The sequence below is a fragment of the Nelusetta ayraudi genome, unplaced genomic scaffold (assembly GCF_046127955.1).
Source record: "Nelusetta ayraudi isolate G7.1 ecotype Tasmania unplaced genomic scaffold, CSIRO-AGI_Nayr_v1 ptg000009l, whole genome shotgun sequence".
Lineage (NCBI taxonomy): Eukaryota > Metazoa > Chordata > Actinopteri > Tetraodontiformes > Monacanthidae > Nelusetta > Nelusetta ayraudi.
In genome coordinates, this window is record NW_027466059.1 from 881,465 (window position 1) to 908,782 (window position 27,318).

At 45.5% G+C, this 27,318-nt stretch overlaps 1 protein-coding gene across 1 annotated transcript in view; it reads right to left on the reverse strand.

Moving 5' to 3' along the window:
* Nucleotides 1–27,318, reverse strand: part of cdh13 (cadherin 13, H-cadherin (heart)) — a 278,759-nt gene that overhangs the window by 174,681 nt on the left and 76,760 nt on the right. The window contains exon 2 of the mRNA XM_076019216.1: nt 21,650–21,770. Coding sequence (XP_075875331.1) covers nt 21,650–21,770 — 121 coding nt within the window. The remainder of the gene's footprint in view (nt 1–21,649; nt 21,771–27,318) is intronic.

Consider the following 27,318-nt stretch of genomic DNA (forward strand, 5'->3'; position numbering starts at 1 on the left):
ATCTTTCCACAGGGGAACGTCTCAGTCCCCGGGGATCGTCCAAGTTCCAATTAAAATCACATCAACAAGCGTGTACCGGCGATGGCACTCTCACCTGTGCTGAATCATACCCTCCCCCCCCCCCCCTTCTTTCACTTGAATGGAAACAGCAGGATTTCTTGTCATAATTACACCGTCTATTGAGGCCTCAAAGCTCCGTGAAATGTTGGAGGAATGACATTGAAAACAGGAGAGAACTGAATAGAATAAACAACTGGGATGTTATGCCTCCACACTACAATGGTCCAACATTTTCATTTTCCCAGCGTATTTACTGTAGCCGCACTCCCTTTGTCAGACACATGGCTCGGACTTCTCCGCCCTCCTCTTCCTCCTCATTTTCTTCCTATCTCATCTGTCAGGTACTCAAGGTTGCCTTTGAGCTGCTTTGAAGACAATTTTCTGCCTTGTAACCAAATGTCAAGTCTCCATGATGGGAGGGACGGGAATCAGAGGGGTAATCTCAGAGGTGGCAGCGCCGGTGTGTTCGAGCTGATAGCTCCCATGTCTAAGCACACAGAGTGTGCTCAGCCCTCGGAGAAACGGCTCAGGAGAACACCGCTCCCAAATAATCACCTGGAATTAGAGACAGAGAGTTGCTTTTGGAACATGTATTTATGCCCTGGTTTGCATTCTCCCCGGCTTCAGACTAAAGCCTGCTGGAGTTTCTCACCGAGCAGCGGAATGAGGAAGAAAAGGGGATTTGAGTCACTTTGCACGTGCCGTGGCTGCCGCTGCCAGATCGTCTGGTCTAAGGATTTCGCAAACTGCCGATCTAGTGGGATTTTCACAACACCACAGCCATCTCCAGGGCTTAGAGAGAATGGTCTTTTTTTTTTTTTTTTTTTTTTGAAAAACATTTCCAATAGGCAGCAGATCCCTGGTTGAGAATTCCTTGTTGGTGCCAGAGGTCAGAGGAGAAAGGGCAGACTGGCTCCAGATGAAAGGAAGGCAACGGTGGGTCAAATAAGGAGCCAGCCAAGGTTTGCAGAAGACCTTCTCTGAATGGACACTTGCAGACTACAGTGGAAGAAGACCACGCTGGGTGTCCCCACCACCTGCCAATGACAGGAAACTGAGCGTAGAACCTGCTGTATCAAGATGAACGAGGAGGAGGAGCAGATTCTAAACGTTTAGCTAGAATAATCTCATCATCGGATCAAATTTAAGAACCCAGGAAATCTTGGATTCCTCCTGAGTTGTATCAACGGTCCAGGATCATGATGGTGGTGTCGGGGGTGTCTGATGATTAACTGTTATCTTCCTCATGGTGATGCTTGGAGGAGAATGATGGAGTGTAAGGGTACCTTGGGTACGTGGCCTAACGGGAGATTATCACCACAGACTGCAATCGTACGAATCCGCAGCAACTGTCTGATGCTGTTACGTCACATCGATCGGGATCAAAATGTCACAGGAGTGTTTCCTTTAAAACCACAAGGAACTCCGACTGTTACGAATAGAAAAACCACTCCAACCAGGTGTCAGCAAGGTGTACCGAGTGTGAGGTGTGCCGCCGGTCGAAGCCAATTAAATGACTGTTACTTTCTGACCTGAGGCAGCCAGGAGTTGTTCTCACACAGATTGATAAAGGTCAACCAAGCATGTTAGCTACCGAGATAATTGCTTCTCCCCCGTAAGCGCAGTTAAAATGGATCTGCAGCGCTCGCAGTGCAACGTTGCCCCGCCGCTATAAACTTTCATTAACTTTTTACGCCACGGCCGGTTTCAGTTTAAGTCACACCTAAAGGTTGCTATGAATGAGCGACCACTGTCACAAATATCAGATGTCAGCCCTAAAGATTCACTTTTGCTTCCCTCAAAGGCACGAGACTCACAGCGGACCACTTTTAAAGAAAGCACTGTCAACGGCACTGCTAAAACCCGATGCAGAACGTCCAAAAAAAGGTTTAACATTACGACCATGGACTTTTTGGTGAGATGAAAAACCATGGAACTAAATCTCGAACATGGTTCCCACGAGCGTGTCTACATTTGCAAATACGTGCATGTCTGCAGCAATAAATGATGTCAGAAATACACCTCCGGCACTAATTTCAAAAGTATTTATATTACCAAATACTAAATACCAAAAGCAGTGAAACACTATTATTATTAAGTAGTAGTATTTACGTGTTTACCAGTTTATATCATTCAAATGTTAAAAAAAATATAAAGCCAAATATGCACCAAACATCAAGGTATGAATGTGTCAATAGGAAGTTAAAAAAAAATTCAAAGTGCTCAAAGTTAACAAAAAACACAAAATAACACATAATGACAACAATCCAGATTGGATATTGTACAGCTCTCCATGCATATAATCCATATGATAATCATGTCATGCATCCCTGCACAAATATTAATGCCTGTCAAGCATTGTATTGCCTGGGACTGAAAACATGTTCCAGAATGTTGCGTTTGGAACGGAAGAGTGGAAAAAACAGATTAATAGTTTTAAACTTAAACCAGCTTCAAAGCTTTAAACCACTTCAGATATTGAAAAAATGAATAAATTACAGGGCCTTTTTTGGAACATGGCAGAAAAACAGACTTTACTGCTTAACTGACCAGGGAAAACTAAAAAATATTAGCTGGAAGACTCGCACACCCATTGAGTATCGTTCAAAAAGATCTGACAAAGTACAACATGTTTTCAGTCTGTAAACCAGTTGCTAACTACTGAAAATCGCCTCGCTATTCCAAAACTTGCAAACACGCCTTTTGGACAAATTCCATTGCTTTAATTTCTAATGGAAGCAAAAATAAATTAAGAGTTGGCCACTTTACAGATGCACAAATCATCAACTATTACATGTTTTCACTCAACAGGACAACTAAATGTCCCCCTTTCACTTCTGATTTTGTTAGGCTATAATAAAAACTGTCAACCCACCAGAGAAGTTACGTCGCGCAGCGCTGGCATTTAGAAAATTATTTACTCGCGATTCAGAGATCGCCTTGATTCACCGGCTTAGAAATGGGCAAAAGCTGATTACGATAAGCCGACACTTGCAAAATAGATCAGTCACCGAGAGCTTAGCGGCTGAGTCGGAGTCATTCATACGCAGATGCGCACAGCCGAACGTTCCCAGTGTTGTAGCAGCATCATTTAAACCACATCTGTGAAAAGAATGGTTGTCATAATGGGTCAAAAGCATTCCAGCGAAGTTGCTTTCTGCAACACTAATGTCTTTGATTCAAGCGAGTCGGCAGAGGAAACTCCACCTGCATGCTTTTGTATAGAAGGCCATCGTGTAGCGATGTGTGACCCTGCAAGACTCGGGATCGATCCGCTATTGAGTAAATGCAGGGCCAGTATCGACAATACCAATAGCGATTATTTTTAATTAAAGTGGACGTGACTTCAGATTTGCTTAATCTGAATGAATTTTCAGGACCTTCAATGGTTTCCGCCTCCTTTATTTTCTTGTGGATTTTTAATTGGACAAAAAAAGCAAGGGCAGAATCTGGGAACAGCTTTGCGGTAAATCAAAGACAATTGTCCACCATTCATTGCCTTTATCACTGGCTGCTAGCTTGAATTGGGAGTTCCAATATACTAAAATACAATTTATACTACATATAAGTTTAAAGGAGACTACAGTCTGGGGCCATATGCAGACCATTAAGCTTTTCAATTTGGCCCGCCGAACTTGAAAAAAATTATATCAGCAGTAAGTCAGTCATAGAAAAGCTGTATTTCATCCTTTTTTTTTTCAGTGTTTTAAGAGTCGTTTCAATAAAGAGATAAATACTGTGCGGCTTCAAAGACAGATATTTTGTTGCAATGCTTTTGTTTCATTTTCAATTGACATTATGCACATTTTTTTTGTGCACATCCCATAATGTATTTTTCTTCTCTGAGGTGGGCCACCAAAACACTCCATCCATCTGCTCCTGCTCCGCCCCCTCTGTCAAATTTTAGAACCCACTGTGGCCCCACCAGTCAAAAGGTTTGCCCCCTCCTGGTCTAAAGTATCGATTGCATTGCACTGTTATTGGTCAATACGGATACACTGCAATCACTATTATTGATATTTGGATGAATACACCCGCAACTTGTAAACTGACCTTATATTTGTATAATTTCATAAATGGAATCAGCTGCAGTTTCCAGCTTCCCACCTCCTGGTCAATATATTTTCTTGTTCAAAAAAAAAAAAAAAAAAAAGCCTTAGTTCCCTCTCTGGACTGAGAATCATTTGCAGAAAGACCTTTATTTAAAGAGCCTGGTCCTTTTAAGTTTTGTCAACAGACAATTGAGCAGAAAATGTGCAAAATGTGCTCATTTATCCGGTCTTCACTTGGTCTCTCATCTTTATTTTCAACTCCTCCCCAGTAGAACCAGAGTCCAATCGACAAAACGATCTCAACCTCGAGGCGACTTCAGGTTAAATAAATAGATTTTTTTTTTTTTCCCCTCTCACCTACTTACAAAGCATACAAATGCAAATGAGTCTGCGGAAGCCGCCGGTGCCTGCGGTGTTTTTCAGCTCGGCTTCCTTCCTGCGCCAGATGTTTACGATGTATGGAAAGCGCAGGTGGGTTTTTCTGCCGCCCTCCAACAGGAAGGCCCCCCGAAAGAAAAAAAAAAAAAAAAAAATCCCACGCGGCTGCAGAGACCGCGGTTCCGCTGGCGGGGCCGCGACGTGCTGAATTGATGTGGGTAATTTCTGAACAGTGTACATGCGCAATCATAACAGTTGTTTCTCTTTTACTGCGCGCCACATTAAATTGCCACGCTGCAATTCATCCACATGATAAATGGAGGGACATGGAAAATTACACATAACCCAATATCCATTTACAGTATTTATCAGTTGTTTTTTTACCCCCTACCCCACCCTATCCCCCCCCCCCCCCCCCCCCCGTGCTAGCTTACAGTTTTACTTCATCGGAGTGTTTCTCATGTCGTAAATTAAGCCTCGACAAAACAAAAGCAACAAAGGACCTTGGGTTTATTAATAAGGTTTTGTGAGTATCTATTCTCCCGCTGTAATTGCGATACGTTATTTCCCCCTGACGGGATTGCAACCCTTTGGTTCATAATCATCCGCATTCATCAGGACGCGAAATAAAAAATAATGGCGGCGTATCTTCCCGGCACTCGCTCTCAGTCACAGAGTCAAAGCTCAACGAGGAGCCCGAGGCAGATTTTGAGGAGACACTTTGCAGCTGGAAGCGCTGCGAGGACGAAAGAGAAGGAAAACAAAAACTTGTCCCATACGTTTGCAGATAGCGGGAGCGCGTCTGCTATCTGTGCAGGTGATCACAGCGGGCCTGTCTGCGGCGAGCCAGTGGGAAGGTAAACACAGGCGAGTTGACTTTAATCTAGCTAATTAATTTATGCACCCTATCGGGCTGTTAAAGCCCCACCAGCAGGAAGATATACCGTTCAAGGTTTTTTCAAAGGAAATATCATGCATACATAACACCGGCAGCAACAGTAAACATCCAGCTGTCTGCCACCGCGCAGGCTGCAAGTGTTTGGGCCTGCAGGCTTCCGCCTTTGAAGTCACCCGTTTCAAGGTTACATTCGCTAAAAAAAAAAGTGAATTCATTTAAATTCCCATTTCAAAAAAACGCACCGCTGCACCCCCCCCCCCCCCCCGCCATTTTTATGCGAAAATATAAATGGAAACGTATCGCCGCATCTTGTCGTGATTGAGATCCCCCGAAGCCGAGCTTGACAAGGTTAACCACAGCCACAGATCACAAGTGGGGGGGTTTATTTCGAGCGCCGTAGCAAACTTCAATCAGCCAGGGTTTGTTTGTCGGCGGCGGGGCGACGCGCCTCAACAAAGGGGGCAGGGACTGATGCCGACACGGGATACAAAGATAGCCCCGGCCCACGGGGAGACACGGGATCATCGCTGCCGTCACAGGAACAAACACCCGACACCCTGTCGGGAGCGGGGCTGTCTATTAATTGTACCGCCTGCCCTTTGGAGAACGCACACGCTCACGTGCACGCGCGCACAACGCCAACAAAAAAACACTCTTGAAGTACTTCAGCGAGCCAGCCGATGGTGACCCGGACGTGTCGATCGAGCTCGATTGTTTATTGTCGTAAACGTCAGTCGTCACTCGGGTGTCAATCAAGACGTGCAAATAAAGAAAAGACAAGCAAGTTAAGACGTGATTTGCAGTCTGGTTGCATAAAAACAAAGCTTGAAATCTTTTTATTTTCTTTTTCTTGACAAAGCTAATCAAGTTGCTCACTTAATATAAATGATCATTAGTGGAGCAGGACTGTGCAACTGTGCATAACAATAATGATAATTAGAAGAAGAAGAAGAAGAAGAAGAAGAAGAAGAAGAAGAAGAAGAAAATAAATATTTTCTGAGGCGGCACCTCTGGTGGAATAGTGGCGATGGCGGAACCCGGTACCTGGATATATGAGTGCCCTTTGTGACATCACAAAAGGTCGACCTCCACAGCAATGGAGGTGCAGCTCCCACAGTTGGAAAGCAGGCTATAAACGAGAGAAATGTTTGAATTTCCTTCGCTCCAGACAGTCGACCGACGAGCTGGAGGCCGTCGTCCTCACAGAGCGCTGGCTCGCTGAGTTGTGCCTCAAATGGGACCTTTAAAATCCTGTCTGTCGGGCAAATACAGCAGACGCAGCAAGCAGAGATGTCGATAGTCGATGGGGAGAGTTTGACTCTCCAAAGGCTGAGGAGGTCAGAGCTTCTTAAACATTTTAAATATATGCAACGTTGCAGCGAAGTGACCATCTGCTGTTACTGAAGCGAGGGGAGAGTCTCACATTAAGTGTCAGGCGCTGTGTTCTCGCTTGACCATTTTCATATCTATATACAAAAGCCAGACTGTTTTCCCCTGTACGAACCAATCGCCAAAAACCCGTCCCTGAATCTGTATTCAGACAAACACTGTGATGTCCACCTGCTGTGACAGTGCTGCAGGGCTGCATCTTGGACTTCAACCTTTATTTCTTGGACGCTTCCCTCAACTTCGCCGCGCTCCAGACGCTGCTGTGTGCGAGAGCTACAGACTTCAGCTTTTGTTTTTCAGAAGGTGAAAAAGTTCACCGGTGAAACTTTGTGAGCCACATGAGGTCATTAATGCACGTAGCCAGTGCCACCCGCGCCAGGGCAGACGGGTTGGGTGAGCTCAGTCCACAAAAATACAGCCCAGGTTGTTGTCAAAGAATCACTTGGAACTATAGACAAATGCTACATGTTACTGCATGATGAATGCAGATCCGCACACCGCAAATTTACTCCACTGAGACTTGCAATGAATCAGATTTACTTTAATTAACGCTGCTAAGGCCTAGCTAATCCTGCTATTTAAGCCTAAGCAGATATGAGGGCTCAGGCTCCGTGGTGTTGCCCCGGTGGGAATGAAAAGTGACACCCAAGGGCAGAAAATAGACAACTTTGCTGTCAATTGAGCTCTCACATAGACTCACACCCACAACAGCTGATCAGCTGTTGAGTTAATCATACAATCATGATTGCACACTTAAGCCTTACAGGTGCAAAACTCAGCTGCCGGGCTAAGCGCAACTATGCAACAGTGTGGTTCCTGTCAGGCACGTGCCATCGTACACACATGGCTTTGCTGCAACACTGGATCATTGCAACAAGATGCTTGATTATCTTGACACCGTTCACGATGCAAGCGTCGTTTAGTGCAACACAGTGTTTCACAAGGACGTGTACTCGGCCCTATTATTTTCTATTATTATCATTATTATTATTATTATTATTATTAAATCTGTATTTTGTAAATATGAGTACTACTGATAGTACTACTCTGCGGAAACACACCCAGCAAGTTTAGCAGATGTAAGCAATTTGCACACTTGTTGAGTCAGTTTGCGATGGTCTGCTGCAAAGAAAAATAAATAATACATGTACGGCCTCACAAACACAGCAGGCACAGGCAGGACTCCAGGTCTTGACAAGGTGTGGAGAGGAACCACGTCCGGAATGGCTTCTCTCACTCGGTGAAGGCAGGGCAGCGGACCGTGGGAGCGACCCAGGAAGAGGTGCATGAAAGAAGCGGAGGCTTTAATTAAAAGTATCATGACAGAATGCCTGGACAATCTAGGCCTGCGTTTGGTTTCAGTGTCTGAACAGTGGAAGTCTCATCAGGTTGTGTGCTTGCAGGTGCACGCCTGCCATTGAAAGGCCGCGACTTGGAGGAGGCATTTCGTTGTGACAAATTGTAAATTGAAATCTGTGGCACGTACACGAAGCAGATCCTCTATTTTTGTTTTTAGTTGAAATGACTATGAGCAGTTTTTTGTTTGTTTTTTTCTGGTCTAAACATGACTGCACAGCACCTTCTGTACATGTAGGTTACCTGAGCCTGGCATCTGCTGAGAGAGAGAGAGTTATAAATCTGGAGGCGTATTTATTATTTTACTCTAAATGCACTATTTCATGAACTGATTTGCTGACGAATGATTGTGCAGCTAAGAAACTGAATAAAGTACTTATCTATCTATCTATTTTTTTTTCCATCTATCTATCTATATTTGTATTGTGTCGTGATGTGTTGCCAAGTCAACACACTTTGCTTCACCTTCAATATCCGCTGCACTTTGCGCGCTGCCACCATAGGGCCTGAGACTTTAAGATTCCGCCAGACTTGTTTTGACTCGAACAGTGATTTCTGAGGCTCAAAGTGGAGACAGTAGGAGCTCGGGGTCGGGGCCTTAAGTGTTTTGGATGCGAGTCCTCCAAACTTGCAATTTGCATCTTCTGTGAGTGCGCCAGTGCCTCTGTAAGGACGGATGCACAAAAATGAGATGAGATGCCAGATGGCACCCAGATTAGACATGTGATTATGCATATATTTGCGTCTACAAGCACATGTGCTCCCTAGGCATCGTGTCGGCCCAGTGCACCTGTAGCATAATGTGTGTGAGCGTGCGTGTGTGTGTGTGTGTGTGTGTGCTATTTTCTTTTTATATTTTTTTCACTTCATGACTCCCTCCGAAACTTTACTCTGACCGGTACAGGTGGAGGAAATTGGCCAATCTAATTAACAGGCAGAGTGGCGGTGGTGGTGGTGGTGGGGCTTGGGGGGAGCAAATCCCGCAGACTTTCTGCCAACAGCAGCAGCGCCTTCACCTGTCAATCAAACTCGCTGGCGCGCAATCTGTGAGCAAGCACAATTTCGCACGCAGCGCCAACACCCAGCAATTCGCAGGCGCCCAGCTGCGCATTCAAGCGTTCAGGCGGATCGATAGACTTTCAGGAAGGCCGTAACACCCAGGTTGAGCCCCCGAGGCTCCAGCCAAGTAAGTCAGCACTTTTCCCGGCCACTCATGAGGAGCTGGGCCGGGCTCGGAGCCAAGAGCCAAACATTGGGGGGAAAAAAGTAGAGCGCGCCTATTAAGGGAAAAACTTTTGACACAGAGTAATTCAGCAGCATGACAGCAGCCATCATTATTTCCTAATGTAGGCAGCGCTCGCAGCTCATGAGCTCGTCTGATGGGCGAAGGTCTGCAGCGGACTGAGGGAGAAAAAGCTCCAAGATTCCGATTAAACTCAATTCAATTTGCACTCGTGGTGGATTCCATATATTCCAGACATGGGTTCATTTTCATCTCAGCTCTTATGGGCTTTTAGAAGCGAGTTTTTGGAAAGCTGTCACTAAACGGTGTTCCAGACTTGATTCAATAGGCAGACCTGGCGGGAAATGAATCAAATGAAATCACACAATTGAAAGCAGCAGTTTCAAAACCCCATTCCCGAAAAGATGTTTTAAGGTTTGTTTCATTTCTCTCTCCCCTCTCTCTCTTTCTCCTTCTCTCTCCCTCTCTCTCTCTCTGTCTGTCTCTTTTTCTTTTTTGACGTGACTTTTTGCAATGCAGACAGATAAGAGAGAGCGGGCTGCGATCGGGATGGAGATGAGGGGAAGCGTAAACCCTCGTGGGAAAACTCTTTTTCTGATGCACCATTTCCTCTGGGAAGCCTTCCAGTTGTTTTTTTTTGTTTTTTTTTTTGTTTCTTCCTCCGCCCACCACCTCCTCCCGCGAAAACAGTTTGACGCACAGATCCAGAGTCGGGAAGACGAGGGAGGGAAAATAAAACGCCTCAAAGGGTCGGCTTGTAATCACAGAGGAACCTTTAAGTTTTTGTTGGGCGAGAGTGACATTTGAAGAGAAGCAGACGTGCTGGCGGTTGTTCGCCCCTCCTGGAAACCATCTTGAGAAACGGGCGGATGTTCGGTCAAACCGAGACTTTTCTTTCTTCAACGTTGAGCAAGAGGCTTCCGATTTAGCAATTTGCGCAGGGACGCCGCAGAGTATTAAGGCCCAGTAATAGTTGGTCTAGTTTTACCTTTTGGAGTATGAAACACGTAAAGAGCGCTTGACAGCTGCTCTGAGTTTGAATGGCGTGCGCCGTCTGCGGTTCTTATCGCGGAGGCGCAGGTACACCGAAACATCACGAAAAAGAGGCTACCCCTCTGTTGTAAACTAGGACAGAACTCCCCACTAATTAGATTATTACTTTCCGCGGTGCGGGGAGATGAAATGTGCGAGGTGAGCGTGGAAGGGGGCTATAAAATAATGAGGCGGCAGACAGACGCTTTGTTTGTGCCGGCAGAGGGAGGAGATAAACAGGTGGCTTGTTTGCCGCCGACTACCAATAAAACCAGCGTCGGAGTCTTTAAGTCGAGAGACGGGAGAAGGGAATAGAGCGCGCGCGGACACACACATGCACACACACACCGAGGTTGACAATAACAAAACAGCACAAACGTGCACCGGTTTATTTCTTTATATAATTCGGCAGGAAAAATGAATTTCCCTCTGCTTTGCACAGTTTAATCATATTTTTGAATAATATTTACATTAGAACTGATCATTAGTTAAAGCATTTTAAAAATATCTATCTCAAAGCATGTCTTCGCTAGATTCATAGGGGCCATTAGTTTATTCAAGAAAAAATGCATTTCATAATAAACAATTCCTTTTTTTCATCTATAATCTAGTATTTCTACTTGACACTACGAGGAAAAATCCCACTTATCCAGCTTGTGTGCGAGTCTTTGCTGGTTGATCATCGTTTGAATGTGATGGAATGTCGACGATGAAATGACACCTGAGCTCCGTGCACAACAGTTAAAATTCACTTTCTTTTTTCTTTTTTTTTGATTGTCTATTTGTTTTGTTCGCCGTCTCATTGGCTCAACGGCCATGAGAGAAAACAGCATGAGTGGCTGTTAGCGGCGCAAGGTCTTGATTGAGAAACGTCCGCCCGCATGCGTCATTCATCAGCAGAGCAGGACGGGAGCCGCGCTGCTGCCTGATTGGAGGCCAGTGGACGGTGGAGTAAGGATGACGAGCATGCGATGTGCCGTGTGTGCTTAAAGGTCCAGTGTGTAAAATGTGGCTTGCTGTATATATATATATATATATATATATATATATATATATATATATATATATATATATATATGTATATATATATATATATATATATATATATATATATATATATAAGAATATATATAGAGCAAGGATCTTGCTCCTCGTTAGCTGCAATCTTGCGCCACCATTTTTATGGAAGCCCTAAAGGGAACGCACTGTCAGGCAGGCTTCCCTGAATACTGGGCTTCCTCAAACATTTTACACAACGGACCTGGAAAGAGCTCAAACAGCTCCAGACACAAACCCAACTCTTTGCGAAGTCAAACTGCTGAATTCTACCCGAGCATATTAATGTTTTATTTTATTTTTTTCGGATGTAGAGAGTCACCCACTGAGCTGAGTTTCAGAAATAGACCAAGTGTTTATTTCCAAAGTGTAAATAATTAAGCTCAACAGCGTTCGGCATTTAGCTCCAAACATTTGTCATTTGGAGGTTTTGAGTGCGTCTGTGTTGAAACGTCACGATCTTCATACAATACGTAGCGGTGACCTTGAACATCCACCTTAAACTGACGGTAAAACTACCATCAACGCAGCCTCCAAGTCGGGACTGATGCCTACTAAGAGCAAAGACGCCATCAGGTTGCCAGCGGCATTAAACGTCTCTGATGGACCGGCAGCCTCGGATTGTTTCGCTCCGTCGCAGGACGGAGATGCGTCGACGCCCGCTCGGAATAATGGAATATTAATCCTGACACTTGAGAGCTGCTTGCCAAGAGCGGCTCCCTGAAGCCTTTCCGAGGCTGCAATTAAAAGCATCGTGTTACTAATTGATGAACACTCTTTTAGCGAAGGCGCTGAATTAAACATGCCACTCCCGCCGCCCCGCCGCCCCCGCCCCCCCCGGTTTCCAGGAGCCGCCGAAGTGGGAGACACTCCCGAGTCGGGCGCGGAACGCAGACATGCTTCAATTTGCAAATGCAAATCTCCCGGCCGCCGAGTGGGTCTGGAGTGAGCGGAGGAAGGACACCTCGGTGGTCCTTGGGGGAGCGGACCCGGCAGAAAGGGAAGCAGAGGACAGACGGGCGGTGGCGCGGCCGGCCGTGTCCGTTCACGGCGTAGGAAGCCGAGCCATTTCGTCCGAGCGTCTCTAAAGCAGAACCTCATCGCGTCCACCTGATGGTTTCTCTTGTACGTTGCATTGGGTAAAAGGGTCTGCTAAAGGAAACTGTCGGATTGCACAATTGCAGGCACGTGTGGCACTGTCAGTGGTAAAATAAATGCCAATGCAGTCTATGTAAAACACATCTAGTTAACTCGGACGAGGCTTTTATTAACCCATCTTGCCCCCTCAAAGACGCTTTTTGGATTCATTTATTGGTCACGCGCTGGTTGTGTCATTTAAAATTAGCCGAACGTGCCATTAAAAAAATCTCTGCTCTCCTCCTCAGAGTCGGACGCAGGACGGCTTACGGCAGAAGCAGCTGTTTGTTATCGTCTGAGAGCCTCGCGGCATTTTCCTTTTGTCACCGACGAGTCGCCATTCCTCCATTAAAGGATTTGCCGCCACTTCAGCCTCGTCTCCAACGCCGTCTTTCTCCCCGTCCCCCCCCCGTCCCTGCTCTTCCTTACTTTGTGCTCTCCCCTCACCGCCACACCGCAACCAATCAAAGCGGGGATTTGCTTTTATCTTAGTGTTACCCCGTAATCGCGCTGGTCGTCACTGGTGAACCTTGTTGTGTTTGGACTGCAAGTTGGACCGGACAAACCCTGTTGTATGTAGCAACAGACACACACGTGCACACGTGTGGACCAATACTCTGAAACGGCCCTCCTTGTAATTACAGTCATTTGTCAAAGGCGCACCTTGATTTATGGCTAAATTAAAAATAAACCGGACACAAGTTTCGGCTCCTGGTGATTCTGGTTACAGGCTTGATTAATACGCCGCCAAGAGAACAAATTCAATCAGGATTTCCAGTCTGTTGTGGAAGCAGACCAACAACTTATTGCGGACTAGCTATAAACCTAGTCTATAACCCCGCCTAGCCAAGGGGTATTTTTTTTTTTTGGTGGTTCATCTTTTGCGGCAGTGTCGCTTTGGCTAAAGTGATTTTTTTTTTTTTTAAACGTACTGCAAACTGTACAGCCTCACACAAATGCAGCATCATCACTTGTGCAAAATCTCTTTATTGCAAACCTGTGCAATAAGGAGAATTTCATCCTTGGAAACGTGCAACTTCAGTTTGAAGTGAGGCGTGAAATAATGATTAGTTAGTTAGTTTCATGGCCACGTTGTCTGTCTGGTACCTTCATTACTTCATTATTACATCTTATCAAAAATACAGAGTTTCCTCCTTGACAGGAGCCAGTTAGTCCCTCTGGAGTCAGGCTGCCACTTAAAAGTCTGGGGGAACATTCCTTGAAGGTGATGCTGACTGCGTTTCCATGGACTTTAGTTCACCGGTTGAGTTCAGTATTTTTTTTTCTCTCTTTTGAGTATCTTGTTTTTGCTTTTGTACATAAACACCATATGTTCACTCATCTCAGTTGACTGGGATCAAAACTGTCTTCGCTAGCGGGATAACTAAACAGGACGCGATGTGGCAAGAGCGGCCCTCATTCCAAAAAAAACAAACACCTTTTGCAGAGGCAGCCTCGGCCAGGCGGTGCAGCAGCCAAACAAACACGACTCCTACAAACTACCATGTATCTGTAAGTGTAACAAGCATGAACTTAACGAACGGTTAAAACTCATGAAGTCAACTCTGCACATCTAAACCCACCGCTCCTGTAATGCCTTCTCACATTACTGAGGAAATATTATTTCCTATGGTAGCATCACGATGCTTAGCTAGGTTCCAGATAGACAACCGACCACATCCAGGTGTAGTTCCACACTGATTTGTTTATTCACCAAGGTGTACACATACCCTTAGCACACCCCCCCCCCCGCCCCCCCTAGTGGTGTGGCTGACTAACTGCACTAATACATCACAGCTCCCCTCTAGTACACAGGCAAAGGTGAGAACATGTGTATCATCCGCTGTGCTTACTTCATCCCTGTTGCTCAAATTGAGGTGCATGTGCTAGCCAGCGCTACACCCACCCAGCTGCGGCACTCTCACTAGCCTAAGATTTAAAAATCCTTGCCGTTTCTGCGCTGCTAAATAAACATCACAGGCACCTGCACAAATAAGATGCAGTCACCAGGAGCTGGGATCCTAATATTTATTATGTATTCATGGCATTTGAACATGCTGGTTCATCCGCCTTGCATACAAACAGCGCAAAAAGTGGGCTGAGGCTAATAAGTGATACTAAACCAGCACCCAAGGCAAACAGAATATTACCTAGCCAGGGAGTAACCTATATTCCAGCAAAAAAAAAGTTGAAAAAAAAAATGCTTTTTTCATGCGGCAGATGATTATAGGGACCCATGAGGCCATATGGTGGGAAACAAGATATTTTCCTGGGGACGACATTGCCGCGTGCTTTTGATCAGGAGGGACAGGGGACGCGAAAGAAGGCTCAGCTCAGGTGGAAGCAGAGCTGCAGAAATAAAGACGAACCCGGGGAGCCCGGCGCACTTTTTTTTTTTTTTTTTTTTTCTCCCAATTTATTCACAACTAGCGTGCGCTTTATCGGCGCTCGAGCACTTGTAAATTGCCTGGAAGATAAAGTGGGTGGGAAATACAAGCGGGAGACAAGAACCGCAGGCGTGGAATTCTTTTTGAGCTCATTGCTGCTAATACACCTCAGGCACGGTGCCAGACAGGAAGTGTGGGGCTCGGCGTCCACATGCTGGGGAACATGAAGCGGAAATCTTAACGCTGCCGACGTCGAGCCAGGGGAGACCCTACTTCCCCCGCAGGTGCTTTTCTTTTCTCTCCCCCCCCCCCCCCCTCTTTCATGACTGGAGTCTTAAGAAAGGCTTAATTATGGGATGTTTGTGATTAGAGAGCGCTAAAGGCTACCTGGGTTTGGGGGGTAATCATGTTTAGTGGCGGGATGTGAGAAAACCTCGGCGCTCTGCAGGGCACAGATAAGGTGGCTTTAGTCATTTTCTTCCCAATATTTCATTGGCTGTCAGCGCCGTCAAAAAAGAAATGCGCGCACACACACACACACACACACACACACACACACACACACACACACACACACACACACACACACACACACACACACACACACACACACACACACACACACACACACACACCCCTCAGGTTTTGCGCGCCGTCCGTATCCAGTAAAAAAAAAAAAAAAAGCCCACGCGACAAATAATAATGACGCCATCAGCGGTGCGTGAACGTGGCTGCGATGCCGACATTATGACGTTCCATTAATCCTGAGGTCACGCCGCGTCGGGGACAGGAAACTACATCAGCTTTATGGCGTGTCTGACTGCCGTCGGCAGGTAAGGAAAGAACCAGCTTGCAAAACGACGGTGAGCTACAGCGCCATCTTGCAATCGATACGTCCGCTCCCGCTGTATTTCTCGGCACAGTTGTCAGCTGCGCCAAAGCCCAGAAGTCAGCCGAAATAACTTTTTTTGGGGGGAGGGATTTTTTTGGGGGGGAGGGCACAGAGAATCTGTCGTTGGCTGCCCGCTCTGTTGCTGATGCAACCCTGCTTCAAGCCGCCTGGGGGAGGCTGTTTGGCGTCGCGTGATTGGCCGGGCCAGACGAAGGCCACTTTGAAACGACTCCCACTCGGAGGTCCCAAAGAAGAAGCTTCATGATCGCCTGCGAGTTTGCGTCATTTGTCTTCAGCTGGCAGGTAGAGAGCAATTGAGTTGGGTTTGGTTTTCACGTTTAATGGGGTCAATTTATTTCAGGATTCATTATTCCAAAGAAATTCAGTTTCCCGGCAACGGGTCAAAAATCCTATCAGACGCGAATGAACTCATCGGCTTGGTAAAAAGACAGCTCCTATAATTTGCTCTTCAGCCTTCAATTTTTTTCCAAATGTAATTTTGCCACCTATCATAAAGGATTTTGAACTGAGCAGTAAGTTTCGCACTGGTGCAAGGTTAAATGTCTAACATTTCAAGAAATCTATCACCTTCTACCCTTCAGCCGGCTCCAATCTATCACTTAACACTGAAACCTTTCGGAATTTAAAGACAAGATTTATATCTTGGGCAGTTTTTTGCAGGGAGTTACTGTTTTGATTTTGCAAATATCATCACTCGCCACGCGACGGTTCTCATTCTCCAACGCTAACGAGTTGGAGGAGACTTAATTTAGTTTCCTGTTACCTGAAGAAGATTCATCTTGCAATCACGGTGCAAAAGGCTTTTTCGGTCCTGCTGGATCAAAGGTGAGACATAATCAGGAAACCAAGAGAGACACCTTGTTCTTCAGTCAGAGGTTGTGTCTTTGGATCTGACCAAAGTGTTTATTGTACATTTAATTACTCCAAACCTTGACAACACCAGCATTCAGTCGTGCGCTACTACTAAAAACATTCCACTTCTATTGTAGGCGTTGCTGGTTCCTACCCCAGCTGTCTGAGCAGTTACAGTACCAACGCAGAGAGACACACAACCATACACACACTAACATTCGAACAATTGAAATTTGCCAGTTTAACTGATGTGTTTGGTCTTTCAACTGCGGAAACTGGAGAACAGCCACGAAGACACAGGCAGAAACAGCTCAGCCAACAGGACCACAGCCACCCGCTGCACCGCCATCCACCCAGAGCGTCAACTGCAAACCGCCACAAGCAGCCGGAGCCAGGAGGGAAACCGGAGAAACCTGCAGCAAAGTGAATTTAGCAAAGTGTGCACTTTCTTTTGGTCAGACTCAAATGTGGCCATTAGTCGAAATGGACGTCCTTGAACCCGGGTCTGCGCTAACAGGTATCTCTGGCTAGCAGACCGCCCCTCCGCTGGTAATTACACAGCGAGGTCTGCGGCAGGTGTCACCGGGCTGAGCGCAATTTACATAAATCTGCATGTGTCGTGAATGTCCGGCTGCAGCCTCTGGCGCTGTGAAGGAATCACGTCGGGACCATTTGCTCGAGTTTTAACGGGGGGCCGGGGGGGGGGAGTAAAAAAGATCCCCGAGTGAACCCTTGACGTGCCATTACTATAAATAAACCTATTAGCGCTCGATCGCACTACTTTGTAAAAACAGTTAAATTTAACACAGAGGCTCAAATGCTGTCACAATTTCTTTTGATTCTGCCGTCTTCCACTCAGGAGTCATTTCCATAAGAATTATCATCATCACGGCGATAACAGAAGTCGCCTCCGATGCTTCATTTTCTTCCATGACTGGTTTATTTTCTTTCTCTATTTTTTTTTAATCACGGCCTTTGTGTTTATGAGCCATTCTGCTCGTTCTCCTGCTGAGACGCCGCATTTGTGGGGCTGCTTTGAACCTTTAAGACACTTGAAACGACCGAGAGAGAGAGGAAAAACAACCAAACCCAATGCGATTATAGACAGCGCAGTTATAAAAAAAAGACACAATACGCAAGCAAGCATGCTCCCACTAATGTTCCATCTCGTTCTCATTTTGTTTTCCTTTCTTTTTTCAATTCAATAAGCATCCTCATACCAATGCCTCCCCTCGGTGGGAGTTCGCGTTTAAGTGCAGAGTGCCTGTGCTTCCGTCCGTAGCTATGTCGGGACCGTCCCTCCCACGGCGGGGGGTGTTCCTGCTGACAGGATCATATTCAAGGTAATAGGACCACACCGTGGTCCCAGCGCGGGGAAGCCAAAGCAGAACCGACGAATGTCTCCTGCTGCACGCACCACCGAGCCTCCCAGAAGGCAAGACAGAGGGCACGGTGGGCTGTGTTAAAGTCTGTTACATCATCACAACAAGCATACCCTCTTGTTACCGTTTTACTTTATTCAATTTTAGCGTGTTTGGTATATTCTTATATATATATATATATATATATATATATATATATATATATATATATATATATATATATATATATATATATTTTTTTTTTTTTTTTTTTTTTTTTTTTTTTTTTTCTTCTTTCACCCTGGGAGGTTTTTGGGATAACAATGCCCCCAAACTCTTTTGATTGGTCCCTGCAACGTCTCTTCTTCTCTTGCGTAACCTTGCTGATTTCCCATCGAGTGCGCTAGCAGCGCTACATGCGACACCATCGGTCACCGAAGAAAAAAATGAATTGCCTCGTAGTCATTTATAGTACATCATTTAGATTGATGATTAACACCTGCCAACTTTGTCATAATGGCAAGTTGTCAACACGGCAGGCGGACAGGAAGTAGAGACTTTGAAAGTCCACTATTGGAGGTTAGCATTAGAGATATAAAAGAAACCTAGTAATATATATCTATATATATATCTGACTGCAGCTGCCCAAGGCTGCCAGGGGAGGGGCTCACTGCAGCACCTGCGGTACGCTGAGACCAGGAACTGCAGAAGAACGATTCATGTCAGTCTCCAAAATACCAGAAAAGTCTCCAATAACATCAGGAAAAGTCGCTAGATTTTTGTCGCTAGTCGCTTTTGGCAAAGAGAGTGGCCATGGGGAGTTGGAAAGTCGCCAGATTTAGCGAGAAAGTCGCCCAGTTGGCAACACTGCAAATGATTAGCACTTGTAAAAATATAAACAGATATACAAATATGCACAGGAGAGAGGAGCCCGTGTGCAGAAACGTCGCTTGCAAGAATCCGGAGGAACTTCAAAAGTGCTGCGTGACGCTCCACGTTCACCTGTCGCACATCCGCCGAGCACATCATGCGAGTGCCACTGAAGCCGGTAATGGAATTCTGCCAGTGCAGCGTCCTAATGTGCACGGCGATGTGGCGCAATGATGAAATCAGCCCCTCCTCCACCACCACCACCACCACCACCGACCAACCAAAAAAAAAGTGTGGCGGGGGGGGGGGGTGAATAATGAGGGGGGAATGAAAACAAGTCCCACAAATAAATTACAGACTGCATTAACAAACCATGAATTATTCCTTCTTTTTTTTGTAATTTACATATTTCCATTGTGTTTCATCAGACTGCGCAAATAAGTCAACAAGTCGTGGGCGAGCGGGGCGGGCAGGGGCCGCAAATAAATTATTGAGCAAATGAATTAGTGAAAAAAAATAATAAAAAAGGTCCTCAGCTTCAGGGGCGTCATGAGTCACCGCGTGAGACATGGACGGTGACACATAGGTCTGATTTCACTAAGAGAGAGAGAAAAGATGGATTTTTTTTTCTTAAGTCTGAAATTCGTAGACTATTTAAATAAATAGACATTTAAATAACAACATCATTCAGCACTGAGCTTTAGTCAGGTGGAGGCTAAAAATAAGAAATGCAGAAACTAAACAAAAACTTCTGTCCGAGGCGATAGTGAACATACAAGCACATGGACGTGCCCGTTTTGCGTCATCCACATTTTTGGAAAAGAAGTTTGTCACTTGTCAGTAGCTGCGTTTCCATCAGCCCTAGAATTGCTCAGAACGTAAACATCGCAATAAAAAAATGGTCATGGAACCGCCTAAACTTCGAAAAACCTTTCAAATCTGGCTAAAAAGGTTTTTGACGCTCTCGTGAGGTGGTTTTTCAGACGCATCCATGGAGACGTATATCGCAAAAGTGTCACGGAAACACCTTTTTCGCAATGACGCGTCTCCGGACGTGACGTACGGGGTCACGTGACCGGTTCACTTCAAGTGAAAATGGCACGTTGTGTTTGGACAGAGGAGGAGACGGAATATTCTTTTTTACAAGTAATACAAGAGAAAAATATCACAACCATTCTTGACAGGGAGAATGGTTATATTTTGAATTTTACTCCAAAAAGCACATTTTTGTACCTCCACCCGACTAACAGCGGGGTCTCGCGGGACGAGATTTTACGAGAATTACGGCTTATGCGCTTCACAGCATTCAATGGAAACACCTGCCAACCTCAATTGCACGTTGTCGAAATTTGAGAAATATTGCTTTTATTTTGCAAAAAAAACTGCAATGGAAAAGCAGCTATTGACTACTTTCTCCACCACCTCCCCAATTTCAACGTTGAGTGTCCTGCCCCCTTCAGGTTTTCCATATTGACAACATGCGTCCAAACACGGCCACATGAAGACGAACAGCGCCTGACTGGCTGCTTCGCTCCAGTTCCTGAAGCCTGCCGAACCTCACAGGGGCGACGCCGCGAGGCGACGCCGCCTCGTCAAACTCGAGACGTGCCCGCGGCCATAACCGGCGCCCCCCGGAGAGGCGGGCAGCAACAGCCGGCAGACATTATTGCTGAGTTCTGCAGACTCGTCCGCGTGCAGCCGTTGCCGGAGAGTCCCACAGGGCCGAGACTCTGCCAGCGAACTGCGGAGGCAATTTGGAGCCGAGGCGCTCCGGGGTTCTGCAGCGGGGGGGGCGACGGGATGTGGTAACTGAAGGGGAGATGAGGCTCGAGGATGGACGAGACCAGCAGTGGACTCAGCAACCTTCCCATCCACTCAACTCAACTCAACTCCAATCTTTAAGGCATTATTATTATTATTATTATTATTATTATCATTATTATTATTGTTTGTTACTGCTGATATCACAGTCTCCAACCTGGGACCCGGTTTTGCTGGAGGATGGTAAACTGGAGCTCGGACTGAAAAGCTTTAGCGCAACAGTTGTGATGCGTAGACGTGAAAAATACATGTGCACGTGCACACACACACACACACACACACACAACCGCAGCTAAATGTGAAGAAGCTGCTTCAGGGGAGAGACAAAATAAAAGGGAGACTTATCCTTTTTTCTTTTTTGTAAATGTTATCCAATCAAGCAGAATTATTCATTTGCAGACACAAAATTATGTTGTTGTTTTTTTTTTTTACCATTCTACCTACTATTTATAAGCGAATTACGGCAGACAGAGCAGGGGGCAGTGGTGGTTGGGGCAACACAGCCTACACAGACATCTGTGTATTCTGCACATGCATATATGTAAACATTCCATCACCGCGACCCAGCGGGGAGTCAAAATGTTGCTCGGCCCTCCAGCCAAACAAACTTTTGCAAATGATGCGCACAAACTTGCAAAGGTCAATGTGTTTGCTGTTTTATTTTTTGGTTTTACTTCTTTTTGCTCTCGAGTGTGTGTGTGTGTGTGTGTGTGTGTGTGTGTGTGTGACAGAACTTTAACAACAGTGAGAGCCAAAGCAGAATACTAAATATTTGATTTTTACATTTTGTTTCAGCACTGTGCAAATGTTCTTGTGTTTCCCTCCCCTGCATTTGTTTCCTGACCTTGTAGAAGCGCCTGACCCCTCTGGAAAGGTCCGCTGTCCGGTAACTGGTAACGCTTGACCTGAAAGCCAGGCACGCAGCCGTCAAGGCTTCCTTCTTCTTGGCCGCCCACACGTGCAACCTGCAACGCAAAGAGGAGAGAGAGAGAAAAGAGCAGTTAGAAAAGTGAAAATAAATGTGTGTTGTTTTTTTTGTGGAGAAACACCTGATTGTAGTAGAATTCTTAGAAGTAAAAGCAAAAAGGTTCACTTGGTACCCAGTATCGAAACAAAAGGCGACGAGGCTGAATAGGGGAAAAAAATAAATAAATAAGAAGAAAACTGTGTGGAAGCCGACACTGAAAGAAGCAGCAATTCACTAGCAAGCCACGCTAGCTGTGAGTCTCGGTAGCTCACAGAGGTAGACAGCTGATAGCTGTTTTACCGAGTTGCTTATTCGGGTGAAATAAAATCTGGCTCAACGAAAATCTCCGTATACCAATGTTTGTAGGTCACTAGCACGTCGTGCTCACTGCTCACGTACGAGAGCATATTCGCTGTCGTAGGTGTGAACTACCACGGTGAGACCGCCAGTAATATGTCGCGCATGTTTGTGAATTTCTGACGGGTCCGCTGGCGGTGGCGAAGCACATTTGCAGCTGTTCGGTGAGGCAACACGTTCAATTGAGGAACAGCACGGACATGACACCGGTGTTGTATCGCGCTTCAGTTCCTCTTCTCCCACATCTTCCTCGCATGTCTCTGTCGCTTCCACCGTGACTGCGCGAGCCTCGCTCTTTCCGCGTGGTTTGCGAACTCAACCAAAAGCAGTTACAGTACTTGGTGGCGGGCATCTACCGCAGTAAGGCTCAATTTTATTTTATTTTTAAAGTTATTTTATTTTTATTTTTTTTACAGCTAGCGCATGTCTATCGCACATGTTGATATTCCGATATCGATAACTTTGCGATATATTGTGCAGCCCTATGCCTATAAGCACTAAAAAAAAATGTTTTTAATATGATATGAACGATGTGCATTTGTGATGAGAAATTAAATTATTTTTAACTGACTTGAGTTAATGTGAGTTGTCTGAGTCAATGAGTCAATCCCCCAGAGAGTGTAGAAATTACTGCTTCACATGTTGACACAAACTCCACCCACTCCCAGAGCAACAGGACCCAGTTGCTGAAGGAGTTCATGGAGAATAGCAATCATGACTGGTGACTCATCAAAATGACTCATGTTTAGATTCAATGCGTTCAGGACGTGCACATCTCTCATGTGCATAATCCCTTTAAGGCTTTTGGACCACCACCAGCGCCAGTTAAGTCATTCAAATGGACTCGTGGAACTGGGGATCTTCAAAAAACAATTGCAGAACACAAAATTCTACCACCATTTTTAGTCTTCGCCCCCATTTACTTAACGCTTTCCAGTGGACAGCCAGATCCACGTGTGCAATAAAAAACGCCAAATCAAATATTTTCCTACAAAAAAATATCAGAAAATATTGATCATTTAATGACGCTTAAATTAATACTTTGAAATAATTTTATTTTCATTTTGACAGACCAGTAATTTTTAATGGCTTTGCCCAGAACTGCTTGAATTTTGTGCTGCCATCATCGGATTATCTGTATTGAGATTAGATTAAATTTTTCCAGACAACAAATCAAAAGCAGTTTAAAAAAATAAAAAATAAAAAATCATTGGCTCCCTTGAATTCTGCTGGAATAATTTGTTATTGGAGTCCCAACTATTGGATTTAACCATTGTGCAGGAATAAAAACACATTTTAAACCTTTGAAAGAGAAAAAAGGCTGGGTGTCCCCATGGAAACAGACTTGAAAGGGCACAATGGAACTAGTAACCAACAACAACAACAACAAATAATAATAATAATAATAATAATAATAATTATAATAATAATAATAATTCTCAGAAAGCAAATAAACTTGCAGCCAAAGCAGATCCAGTCAGAATAACAGCTCCTGCCGTATGTAGCGATGTGCTACATTAATTCAAAGACATGTGCCTCATGCCGCTTCTCCCAGCTTGCTGCTTTTTATTTAGTCATCCACGGTTTTTATTTTCAACAGTGACCCATTTACAAAGCCAGCTGGGTTTCTCGACTTGAGTCTTTTACAAGTTTGCAAAGCAGCATAATTAATAAAATAATCCATCGGAGTTCCCCTTGCAGTGAACTTACACATGAATGGTTGGATTCAGTCCAGAAAATTCTATACAGCGACAGACATTTTATCAGATTTTATCAAGGTTTTGCCTACAGCAGAAACCCAAGCATACAGATGGAGAAAAGTCAAATTTTATTGGTGATTTAAACACCAGACGATGCTTCGCCTCTGTCACTCCTGCATGAGTCTTCCTCTGCAGCTCCATCTGTTCCATCAAAAAGCAGGTTTCCTTTGTGAGCTGCTATCAAGGTGCAACTTTGAAGCAGTTTTGAACACCTGGTCTTACAGGTATTGTTTGTACTGGCTGTAATTGCCGCTGCTAAAAATGAAATGTATAGCTCAGACGGAGGGGAAACGTAGTTGGTATAAAATCCGCTGCCTGCTACTAAAACTTTTAAATATTGCAAAGGCACGCAACTTTCTGGAAGTCTCAAACAGCCCAGAATCTCCCCAGAAGACCTCTAGAAAGTCCAGTAAAGATTTTCTTATTCTGTGCCCTGGGCCTGAAACTTACTTTTTTTAAATTATTATTTAATTATTAGTATTTATTTTCATTGACAAGGAGCTCACACAGATACAGGGAGAACGTCAGAAAGACCAAAGGTCGAAATCCAGCCCACAACCTCCCCTTAAGGGGATCATAATGTGGCAGTCAGAGACTAACTGGTAAACAAGCGGAAGTCTCAGTCTGCCAGTCAGCACAGGAGTCGGTAACCATCCAAGTCACTGGCAGTAAAAGTGAAACTAAAGCATATACTGATGACACTTGTATGTTAGAGACAGTGGGTAACTGAATCAGCTCCCTCAGCTAGGAGTCCCCACAATGACTCCACAGCTCTCCATTTCAAATGGTTTGGCATTCAGACGTTGTTTACTCTAATTAATAATCCTAATTGACTGTTTGTTTGACGGGGGCGGGCTCGCGGAGAACAGCCAGCCACAGCCACCCAAAGCCACGCACTAATTTCCAGTGTGCCTCCCCTGGAAGGGCCCTCGTTAAGACGGACTTAAGGAGCCACTTTGCAAGCAGAACCGCGCGCGCTGAAAATAATTGACAGACCACCGCGCGAGGCCGGGTGATTACAGCGAAACCCAATGAAACCCAATGGGAGCAGTCTACCCCCCCCCCCCTCCCCACCCCCCGCCCCAGCTGAATGTAGGTCAGCGTAGCATTGTGCGCTCAGGAACAATCGTTGAAACGCCGCGGAAACAGGAAGAAAGGTGGCGCCGCTGCCCACCGATCATTAGCGGATTCGCTAGCGCCGAACAAAGGTTTTAGCCGCGGATTCCGAGCGCCGCGAGCTGGAGGCAAGTGCTGAAACAGGGATTTACCACCTCGGAGGGCGGAGCGGTCGCCTCTCTGGTAATTCTGCGGCGCCGCGGCCCCGTTCTCATGTGATGAGTTTTGAGAGATTACCGAGTGTTGCAAGTGATACGGTGTGAATCAACGTCGGCATGTTGAGCGGTTTGACGGTTCGGCTGCCAGAGTTCAAATGATGCCGAGTTTGCCATTTATAACGGACCAATGACTTTATTTTCGATTTCTTTGTACTTGCACAATGACTGCAAGAACACAACAGTACTAGAACTATTCTATTCTGGACAAATTTACATAACATAATTTGTTTCTTTTCAATTCATGAGAAACTGTTCACGCCAGAACTTTGAAGCATGAAAAAAAAATAAGAGGCAGGAACAGAATCAGAATTCAACCGCAGCTCGCTCCAGGTTGCAGGACATTGCGGCACTGCAGCCATTTCTGGAAAGCGGATGAACAAGCTCTGGCAGACGTTCAGCCGCAGAGGTCATTACATGTAATGTCCCGGCAAAGTAATCATCGCACCTATGGGAGACTTCTCTCTCTCTCTCTCTCTCTCTCACTGTCTCTCTCTCACTCTCTCTCCTGCAGGTGTCAACATGCTAAATCACTTCTATCACAAGGATTCCTGACAAGGTTGAATGACATGTTTGTTGGCGCATAAACTCAATCATGTTGACTTGCAGGGCCAAACGGGCCTGCTGGCAGAGCAGGGAGGGATGCTCTGGATGCGCGTGCAAACACGGAACGAGAGAAATTAGCATCATCACACACAGGCTGCCGGAGAACTGCAAACACTGCGCACACACACTCATGCCCCCGGCAGGGTTTAGAAACAATAACATGCTTTTACATGGTCATTAAAGGAGAAACAGTCTGCAGCACCTTGAAGCCTGCAATCATGTTACAAAAGGGAACTACTGTTGTGGGGAATAGTTAGAATCAGGAAACAATGTAAAAGTGCACCATGTAAACGTTGGAATATTTAAGTCTTGCAAAGAACAGTTTCTGTCTATTCTTCCCTTTGGGGAGGAGGAGAAGAAAACTTCAATGTAAGAAATAATTAGAAATATAATCTCGGAGGACAGATTTGTTGTGTGGCCGTTATGCCACAGATGGAGATCCCTATCAGGGGGCCTTTGTGATTGCGTGCGCGGCCGCGCTTTAACCAGAAAGTTCCGGGACGCATGAAAGGAAACGGGTCGGCCGCATCAGCCCGCACGTTATTGGCGGCTTGGAAGAAGCTGGCTAACAGAGATGAAAGGCAAAAGGGAAGCAGCAAATACGTTTCCGAGTGAGTGAAATGTAGTCACAGCAAAAAGGTCTTGTGTCGAGCGCACAAGACATAATCTGCTGAAAGTAAGTTGATAGATATTAAACCGATAGCAGGCACTGTCTTCAGTACAGCACACGACTGAAAGACAACGATCGGAAGTACGGAGCCATTTTAGTGTCGGAGCCATTTCAACTGACGCATCTGTAACCCAACAGCTACAAATTTGTCTTTGTTTCCCCGAGACATTCCGTAAAATCAGGTTAAAGTGAGTGAGACCAACTGCCAATCAGAGGCTATTTTTCTCTTTTCACATCACTCTGTATGAGATGATTGTAACGTCATGAAAATCCCAGTTGATCATCAATTTGTCAAACACTCAGACCTGCACCAACAACAGTGTGCACCAAGTTCAAAGTCACTTAAAGCCGCTCTCTCTTCCCCATTCTGATTATATGGGACTTTGGGTTTCCTTCTACAATTAACCGGATTCTGCACAGTTAATTTCACTTAATTTGTCTCTTTTCGAGTGCTCTCAAGCTCCCCGCAGAAGGGCCTGAACTCATCAGATGATAATGATAAAACGGGGCAGGAACCTGATCAATGAGATGAAAAGCAAAACCTCGGTTACAGCTTGGCTGTAAAAGCTTGTTTGTTTGTGCCGTTGTCAGGTGAGTAACCAGGAAGGATAAGGTTTTCTCCTGCGAGTGCACGTCACCAGCGAGCACATCGGAATCGTTATTGATTTTCGCTCGAGCGCCGCGCCTCCCGTTAAGCAGTGCTCGTTGTCCTTTTAATTTGCGGATCCTGACATGCTCTCGCTTTGCTTTGGGGGCCCTTGGACAACTGCGGTGCTGCCGCCGCCGCCGCCGCCGCCGTTTCGTTGGTGTGGCTTTCATTTT